Source organism: Cannabis sativa, chromosome 1, assembly GCF_029168945.1.
Source record: "Cannabis sativa cultivar Pink pepper isolate KNU-18-1 chromosome 1, ASM2916894v1, whole genome shotgun sequence".
In the NCBI taxonomy this organism is placed as follows: Eukaryota; Viridiplantae; Streptophyta; class Magnoliopsida; order Rosales; family Cannabaceae; genus Cannabis; species Cannabis sativa.
In genome coordinates this window covers 43,133,016-43,143,554 of record NC_083601.1, presented here as the reverse complement: position 1 = coordinate 43,143,554, position 10,539 = coordinate 43,133,016, and the positions used below count along the sequence as shown (strand labels likewise).

Sequence of the window (10,539 nt, the reverse complement as noted above, 5' to 3'; positions counted from 1 at the left end):
AATTTATATTATAATAATAATAATATGTGAACTGTATTCCTTACTTTAAAAAAGGTCATATGAAAAAAAAAAAAACCAAGTTGTAAAAACAAAGAGGAAAGGGGACAATGATTCTCATTCCATAATACCCCTTACAATTCTTTATGGCCTCGTTTGGAACGTTGTATTAGGTCGTATTGTATTGTATTGTATTATATTGAATTGGATTATATATCATATTTTTGTATAATACTATGTTAAACTTTAATTTATACTAAAATATTATATATTTAGATGTCTATAAAAGTTAATACCACATATAGTTTTACATAAAAATATTACATAAAATACAATTCAATATAATACAATACAATACAATACGGCCTAATACGACGTTCCAAACGAGCCCTATATATTATACCTAAGTTAGCCTTCTCCATTCATACTCCTACTCTCTACTCTGTCATCCCAAATCTCTTTCCCTTTTTTCTTAAGAAAAAAAAAGAAAAATGCCCGGCGCAACAGAATATTTGGGTGGAAAGCCAGCAGAAAGCAAAAAGGGCAAGAAGGTCTTTCTAGCTCTTTTCGCAACACTAGTTGTAGTCGCCGCCGTAGTCGGCATTGTCGCCGGAGTGAATTCCCGAAAATCTCAAAACAATGGTGACCTCATCACCGACCCAAAAACTCACGCCATACTAAAAAGCTCATGTAGCATAACAAGGTTTCCAGAGCTCTGCTACTCTGCCGTAGCGGCAGGTGGTTCCAAAAAGGTTTCGTCACAAAAAGATGTAATTGAAGCCTCAGTAAACCTGACAATCACTGCAGTTGAACATAGCTACTTCACAGTGAGTAAGCTTTACAAAACCCGTAAAGGACTGACTAAGAGAGAGAAAGCTGCTCTCCACGACTGTTTAGAGAACATTGACGAGACTCTTGACGAGCTTCACGAAGTTCAAGAAGATCTAGAAGATTACCCCAACAAGAAGTCGTTAGCCCAACACGCTGACGATCTGAAGACACTACTTAGCTCAGCAATGACCAATCAGGAGACGTGTTTGGATGGATTCTCGCACGATAAAGCTGATCAGCACGTGCGAGAGGCTTTGCTCAAAGGCGAGATACACATTGAGCAAATGTGTAGTAACGTACTTGCTATGATCAAGAACATGACCGACACCGACATCGCCACCGAGAGAATGGGAGTTACCGGTACCGTTAATGGCCGTAAACTCCGTGAAGATCATGATTTTACGGCCGTTGACGAACACGGCTGGCCTCAGTGGCTTTCGGCGGCCGACAGAAGGCTTTTGCAGTCGTCTAGTGTTACCCCGAATGTTGTTGTCGCTGCCGACGGTAGTGGGAACTTTAAGACTATATCAGAGGCGGTAAAGGCGGCGCCGGATAATAGTAAGACGAGGTACGTCATCAGAATTAAGGCTGGTGTGTATAGGGAGAATGTGGATGTGTCTAAGAAAAAGAAGAATATTATGTTTTTGGGAGATGGACGAGAAAACACCATTATCACGGCCAGTAGGAATGTTGTTGATGGGAGCACAACCTTCAATTCTGCCACTGTTGGTAAGTTTTTCTAATTTTTCACTTCCATAATTTCTTTGTTTAAAAAAGTTAATTTTTGTCTAGTTATTCATATACCTTTGGATATTAATTATTATACGTTTAGAATTTTTACCATTAATATAATCTAAACAAAAAGCCATGATATATATTGACACCATGAGCCACCTAAAGTAAAAAAAATAAGGATAAGTTAAAAATAACTATTGAGATGGTATTTAAGGATTTTTGTCTAATTTTAGTAAAAAAAATTCTACTATAATGAAAGTTCAAGGGACATGATTTAGTATATATCAAAGTTTGATGGACATTATTTGGTAGATATTAAGATCTGGGGAGCATGATTTTGAGGTATGATTTGTTAAATTAAAGTGTCTATTATTAAAATACACTAATTGACTATTTGCCACTTACCATTTCGTTTCTTTTTATGTTTTTTGGGGTAGGTTTTAGGACAGTGTAGCTTTAAATCTCTTTACATTATTATTATTATTATTAGAGTCTTATCTTATTAAGCTGGATGGTCGAGAAAGGTTGAATGTTTCAACACACAAAAACAGCCAGTCACGGTCGCCATGTCCTGATGACTTGTGTTGTCCGGCTAGCTTTACATCATAGCCCACCCCGGCCACTTATATGATTTAGAGCTTGAGATAATATATTTATAGTTTTTAATTGATCTTAAATCAATTGCACGTCAACAATTGTGGTCCATTTTGTGTATAGGCCTAGCCACGTGCACTAGTACTACTGCAAATGGCATGTTATCTGAAATAATGGTACGTACGTACACATCATCCTAAAGAGAATATTATATGATCCTTTTTTGTCCACTTTTGTTGGAGAGATACATGTAACTTTGGAGTCTTTTCTTAAACAAGTCAGTGAATATTATCTCACTGTTTTTTTGTGTGTGTAGGGTATAATAGAAGTGCACATAAAAATTTTTAACAGTTCAGTTCTAAAAAAAAAAGTCATTTTCATATATTGATATCTGCTTCTTAAACTGTTTATCTGTTTTTAGTTGCAATCACTTGATTTTGGAAATTAATTCGGGAGGCTTGAAGCTACTTAGAACATGTAGAGCTAAGGGTTTTTAATTAATAATTTTTTTTAAAATAAAAATAAAAATAAATAGTAATGAAAGAGCTTTTATTACTAATTTTTTAGTTGAGGGAAAAACGATATCTTGAAAAATTAGACATATTTGGTTTTGATTCACTTTCAACTACCTTTAAATATATTAGGTAAGTAATCACATATATTAAATATTTCAACCATTTAGTTAAGTAAAATTTTTCTTTTTTTTCAAAATAAATAAATTTTCCAGCTGCTCTATTATAATACTATTTATGAGACTATGACCTTATGTAGAAAAGCAAAGTCTTTATATTTTCTTTTACTCAAAAATATATATATTTTTCTTTTATTGAATGATTAAATCAATATTTGACAATAAAAGAAGATATTTTTAAATTGAAGGATATGAAAAGTTCCAAATTATAGTCTGCCGTGAATTTGGCATGTTCCCCCTTGCATTTGAACAACGCATTCAGAAATATAGGACAGCTTTGGGCATTGGTCTCTTTTAATATTGATTGCATTTTAAGCCATTTGTACCTTTGACTTTTCTTTTTCTCTCTCCCTGACAAACTGCCATTATTTGATTTAACACACAATTACTACAAGTGTGGCACCACTTTTAACGAGCAGAAATGACAGAATACTCATGTTTTGAGTGTAAAATTATTATTAGATTTCATTTTTTTTATTTTAATAAAAATTATAAAAAATTACTTATTAATTATAAATACCTTCGTCCCCTAACCATACTTTTAACCATATTGACTAGGGTATGCATAAATTTCCAAAATGTTCCACTTTTTAATTATTTCAAATTTGTGTTCAATCTTTGTTTGGTTTTGTGAGCTCAGTAAATATTAAAAAAAATGTAAATATTATATACCTAGTGATTTGTAATTGATTTGAATTGCACAATTCAATTTTAATATTAAAATAAAATAATGTACCAAAATATACTTATTACTCTTATATTTTAAATACATAGTTTGCAATTTTAAAAAAGAAGTTACGCTTATATATAAAAATAGATTGCAGCTATAATAATATTATTTTCCCCTTAATTAGATAGCATAATTTGCGGTCTAGATCTTGAAAGGAAAATTCCTACTATGATTAAATAAATAAATAATATTTAGTAAACTACACAATTTTTTTGTTTTCTATATGAAAACTCATACTAAAGCAACATGCTTTTTTAGCAATAATGTTGTTTTTTTTTCTTTGTTTTTAAAGTACTAATGTAGCTTCTCAGAAAAAGTTACAAGTAACTGTAAAGGTAAGCAGTTGAATAGGGTACCGATTATATCTGACTGTCATGCATGATTAATTCCATCCGCACAACAATATGGATAAGTCATAACTCATAAGTGCATCCCCTCTTAACCTCAACAAAACACTTTCATGGGACACACATATTTATTGGCCACACTCACACACTACGCTAGTCGTAAAAATGTGCATTATATTTGTTTTTGTTCTTATAAGTGTTCAACATTATTGAACAGTCACTTTATGTTTTCGGTCATGTTTGGCCACTGTCAACTGTTTCTTTTTTTTTAGATCCACTGGTACAATCAAAAGGAATTGGTCCTTCTTTTCTATAAACTTGTCACTTATATATGTCCCTGCATTTGGATCGGGTGGTTGGTTCCGAAATCCCAATCCTTCTCCTCAATCTGTTTTTTTTACTGTTTGTACCCTTCGTATATATAACTTTATCTTATTTTTATTTATGGTCGTTGATACACGTCTATAAATAACAATTATTGGATCAGAAATTTGGGTAGTTGGTTAATTTCGGTTGGTTCTCTCTTTGAGGGGGCTCCATTGTTCTTGCCCTCTATATATATATTTAAACTTCATTAATAATTGCTTCTACAAAGTTCGGTCATCATAAATTTTATTATCCATTATTAATTTTCCCCTACTTACATTTCTTATTATTAGATACCTACAACTCATTTTTTTTATGTGAGACTTTATTATTTAAATTCATTACAGATTTCTAATTTAGAGTTACACTTGCATCATCTTGCTAGCTACCACTAGTTAGTTTTCTCTAGTCTAGTGTAGCTAGTTATGTACACACACATGTATATATACTGAATAATTAAATTGTGTTAGATCGACAAAATTATTTTTGGATGGTCCCAAAAACGTTTCACGACTATAGCCTAGCTTGCTAACTGCTTTATTTTCAGGGTCGTAAAAGATCCTTATTGATCATATTATAAATAGTACTAAAATGTTCAATTTGAATCACAAGCTTTAGGCTGGATAGAAAGGTTAGGTATTGATTTTATTTTTCGAAAAAATTTCCTCTTACGTGTATCGTCTCTTGAACTTTGAAACCGTCTATAGGTGTTATTGTACTATGTAAAATTTATTGTTATCAACTACTAGTACTAGCTAATATTACTATTACGTATATAGATAAGAAGAAGCTTCACACTACAACTACAACAATGACAAAAGAAATTAATTGATTTCATGTGCTTGACTGATCCACATCCACGTTAGATCAATTGGGAATCTTGGCCCCCCAAAATAATACATTTCTTTCAAAAAATTTTATATTATATTTTTGTAATTTATTTCTTTAAAAATTTATCAAACACCCCTCATTAACTTTTTTTTACAATTTAGTCCCTCTTCTTACCATATTATCATTCTTCCCTCCCTTTGCAGCTGCGGTTGGTTCAGGATTCTTAGCAAGAGATATAACTTTCCAAAACACAGCGGGTCCCTCAAAGCACCAAGCCGTTGCCCTCCGGGTCGGGTCGGATCTATCCGCATTCTACAAGTGCGATATGCTTGCCTACCAAGACACTCTCTACGTCCACTCCAACCGACAATTCTACATCAACTGCCTCGTAGCCGGCACCGTAGACTTCATCTTCGGTAACGCTGCGGCGGTGCTCCAAGACTGTGACATCCACGCGCGACGACCTAACTCGGGTCAGAAGAACATGGTTACCGCCCAGGGTCGGACTGACCCGAACCAGAACACGGGTATTGTGATCCAAAAATGCCGGATCGGATCCACATCCGACTTGACCTCAGTCAAGAGCAGCTTCCCTACTTACTTGGGTAGGCCTTGGAAGGAGTATTCCAGGACAGTTGTCATGCAATCGGACATAACTGACGTCATTGTCCCCGCCGGGTGGCACGAGTGGAGTGGAAGCTTTGCTTTGAATACTTTGGTGTATAGGGAGTACCAGAACAGAGGAGCCGGGTCGGGTACCTCGAGTAGGGTGACGTGGAAGGGGTTTGAGGTAATTACAAGTGCCACGGAGGCACAGCAGTACACAGCTGGCAATTTCATTGGTGGTGGGAGCTGGTTGAGAGCTACGGGATTTCCATTCTCTCTTGGTTTGTAGATTATTTGTTTTAATAATTTGATCTCGTCTACGTTTTTATTAATTAAATTGTCCCCGTTAATTAATTTATTATTTGCCTTGTGTGGACAATTTTATTAAGGTTTTCTTAAGATGCAAGTATAGTATGTTTATAATTGTTCATTTTGTTGGGTATCGGTATTAATGTACTTTAATATTATTTATGTTATTATTTTCAAAGTTTGATTAGATTGATGGGGGTTTAGAGTACTTTTTTTTGGATTATAGGAGGAAATTAAGGAATGAAATGAAAAAAGGCACAAAATTTATTATGAACAGAGGTACTAATCATGGGTTTTTAGTTGGTAATAGAGCTCCATGCTTCTTCAAACATTGACTACGTGTGTCGGTGTGTGGACCGATAACTACCGCGTGGAGAGTTGAATGTGGGGTATGGGTGGGCCTTAGTGTAGTGCTATGTGGACTGGGCTATAGATGGTATCTTTAGGTGCTCTGTCTGGTCCATCAGGATTTCCTTGCCATATTTATTCAAAACAACATTATTAATACACATATAAATGAACATGAAAACTGTTCGAATTCGAAAGCAACATAGTGTAACATTGTTGAAAAAACAAATCCATATTTTTATTAAAAAAAATCGTAAAATTTGAAAAAGCTGTAGAACTGTAATTTTATAAATATTTTGTTATTTTTGAAAGGGTTAAGTACCTAGATTCGGTAAATAAAGTACTTAGATATCTTTATATATTAAAAGTGCCTATCTAACGGCATTTCTTGGTTTAACAGAATATAGGTTTGATCTCCCGTTAACAAATAAACCCAATAATTAAACCCAAAAAATTGAACAATCTTTTAAATATTAATATTCTCTTTTTAAATTAAAAAAATCATCTTAGCCACATATCTCTCTAACAAACCTATTTTGGGAGAATATTAATAATTCTTTTTATTTATTTTTTAAAAAGAAAAATATAGATAAAATGTATAGATAAATATATATATGTGAGACTGTATATGTAAGAGAATTTAATTAAAAAAAAATAATATAAATAATTACAGAAGGAGCAACTCATTGCTATTCGGGAAAAAAAAAGATTGATTGTGTTGGTTTAGAGATTTTTGGGCTTGGGCTTAAAAAAATAAAAAGAAGATAAAATGGGCTGTAATTAGTATTTACCTTATATGTTTGTGCATTTTTTTAGTTTTATTTTTAATTTTACCACCAAGAGGAGAATGTTGAAAAATATTAGAATATGAAAATATTATTGGTGCTTATTAGTAATTTGCAAAGAATGTGAAAGTCTATAAATATATAATTGTGTAACTATTATTAGATATGAAATGAGATAATAGAACTTTTTTCAATTAGAAGATTAATGTACATTTTACTATTAATAACATACATTATTATAACACAATTATGGAATATACTGACACATATTTTATTTTTATAAAACAAATCGTTCAAATAATTATACTATTTTAATTATTAATTAAAATAAAAAACTAAAATATTAAATAAAACTAACACTACGTGGCTTGGCATGTAACAATCACCTAGTATAAATATAAATATATTTATATTTGAAAGGGTTAAATACTTTCTTTTTTTGAGAGAACAAGGGTTGAGTACTTATATTCGGTATGTAGATAATATCTTTCTCATCTTGATTTTTCTACATGAACTAAAATCATGCTTTGGAAAGTTTATGATAAAATGGGCCAGTTATGTACGTTGTTGTGAAATGTTACTAGTTGGGACCGTGTTGAGAAAAAAAAGAAAGCCTAATCACAACAGCAAAACAAGATAGTTGTCCCTTGCCATCCTAGAACGTTTGCTTAGAAAAGAAAGTGAAATAAAATTCTGAATTTAGAAAATATTAGAATATTTTATATAGGGTAAGTCAAATATTTGATTTGATTTGATTTAAAAATATGCCCTTAATTATAAATATTCTAGTTATGGTTAAATTTTGATTAACGAAATATTTTATTACTCTATTTGTCAAAATATTTTGAATAACACAAATAACACATTAATTTCCATCTAACTCTAAATTTAAGATTCTCATAATTTCTTAGAAAAAAAATAAACTGGTAAAAACAACTCATTACAAATATATTGTACTAGTTTTTTTATAAATGTTATTTACAAATGTAAAAGATATTTACAATTTTTAAATGCTGTTTATAAAATAAATTAGTATTTTTGTAATATTCAATAATTTTTTTTTTTTTTAAATTTCCCAAATTTAAATATTATTGTTAATCATCAAATATCCGTACTAATTAAGATATACATATATGTAGTTGACTTGGCTGCATGAGCTAAATACTCCATTTGTGCTTCATTAATGTTAATTGCAAAAGAAAAATATATAATTATTTAAACCCTTCCCCCACCCTATTTATATTTTTATTAAAGAAAAAGAAAAGAGAGAGAAAATAAAAGTCAAAATGAGAAATATATCAATTATCAATGGAGCAATCACCGGCTAGACATTGTGATGTTGTTTCACATCACATGGTTAGCTGCCTGTTTTGCCAATAGTGAGGCAATTTCCAATCTATACCCATTACCCAATTGAGATTGAGATTGCATCGATTTTTTTCATTTAATGAAAAATCAAATAAATACCAAAACAATTGCGTCAAAAAATGGTTGCTCACAAATCACAAATATATAATAGTAATAATCAATATGGATTTGAACAAAGAAAAATAATTAAAAACAAAAGGAAAGATTAAATCATATCCCCTCAATTACAAATGCCTAGTTAGTTGTAATATTGTAACTTAAGGTGTGAAATACTATCTCTTTCAAAAAAAAAAAAGGGTGAAATACTATAAAAATGTGTCTTATTATTGTTATTAATGTACTTTAATATCAAATTTTATAAATTTTAATTTAATTTAATAAATAATATAAAATATCGCTAATTAATTATAAAGTATTATTTCACGGTGACCTTAATCACCAACGTTGATGTATTTAATAAGAGCTGATTTGGTTTATTCGTTGTGTCTCTATACGAACAACAACAACGAAAAAATCTTTGCTTCACACGTAATTAACAATCCTAAGTTCACCAGAGTCACATAGGTGGGAATGATCAAGAAATGAACAGCTTGAAAATGAGAAAGCCGCGTATCATTTTAGTATTTTACTGGCATGGTGCCACACACAGCACAAAAATGAGCTATATATATTTTTAGTTTATTAGATTTGGATGGTTACATAGATCACGAAGTTGACATATTTGGATGTTATTATATATATATATATAAATTATTTAGCGTGTGATATATATCTTAAAAAAAATACTCGTACAAGTACCTCATAATCCCACTAATGCCTAAATAAATGGAGAGTAGTACTACAGAAACAGTGGGGAGCCCAACAATATAATTGGGCTGCAACTGCTTTACTTCATTTTTGTTATTATCTGTCAAAACAAACAGAAGAGACCACTCACATGCACTGATCTTCTGGATCCATATGGCTCATTCTATACTCATCACACTTAATTATTATCTCTTCCACGAAACCGCGGCCCTGGTATCTCTCAACTATCAATTAGTATGGGATTTTGATTTTATATACTTAAAATATTAAAAAATTTTATTATTAAACCAAAAATCTAAACTCTAAAAAAATTATACTTTTTTCTTCAAAACCCCAAAAATACTCCTCATAATTCTCTCTGCATCATCTCTCTCTATCTTACATCCCAACCGCCCACCTTCACCACCACTTCCGACCTCCATCCTCCGACCTCCGACCCTCACCGCCACCTCCGACCACCCGCACCAACACCCCGACCCAGCCCCACTCTCTCGGACCTCCCAAAAGTCGCACCCCGAAAGCCCACTCTCTCTTCCTCTCTCTGAAATCGCAGAAAAAAAAAATTGCTCCCAGGTCCGATGGTCGGACCATGGGGTCCGATGGGGTCCGACCAATCGGACCCATGGTCCGACCATCGGACCTGGGTCTCAAAAAAAAAAAAAAAAAAAAATTCCTGGTTGTCGTTCATTAATGGAAAATATGTACAGGGCTCCTTCAAAAAAAAAATATGTACAGGCAGTCATCATTAATGGAAAGTTTAAATAAAATTTTGTATTAATTACATATTATCTTTTTGCTCAAAAAAAAAATCTTCCATCAATTATTATGCATTTATTATTTGATAAAACATTTATTTTACTATTTAAAATATATATATATATATATATATAGAAGATGTGCATCTATTAGTCGGACCAGGTCTTGGAAAAAGAAAAAAAACGTACTGGTCCGATGGTCGGACCATGGGTCCGATTGGTCGGACCCATGGTCCGACCATCGGACCGTATGTTTTTTTTTTTTTTTTTTTTTGCGATTTCAAAGAGAGGAAGAGAGAGTGGGGTCCGATGGTCGGACCATGGGGTCCGATGGGTCCGATTGGTCGGACCCCATCGGACCCCATGGTCCAACCATCGGACCTAGGGGGAAATTTTTTTTTTTTCTGTGATTTCAGACAGAGGAAGAGAGAGATATGGG

At 32.4% G+C, this 10,539-nt stretch overlaps 1 protein-coding gene across 1 annotated transcript; it reads left to right on the top strand.

Annotated features, from left to right (window-relative positions):
- Positions 1-385: 385 nt before the first annotated feature.
- On the top strand, positions 386-6,224 carry LOC115707185 (pectinesterase). Its single transcript, XM_030635062.2, has 2 exons — positions 386-1,557; positions 5,326-6,224. Exons 1-2 carry the CDS (start codon positions 489-491, stop codon positions 6,015-6,017), a joined length of 1,761 nt encoding a protein of 586 aa, XP_030490922.2. The 5' UTR covers positions 386-488; the 3' UTR covers positions 6,018-6,224.
- Positions 6,225-10,539: the final 4,315 nt, after the last annotated feature.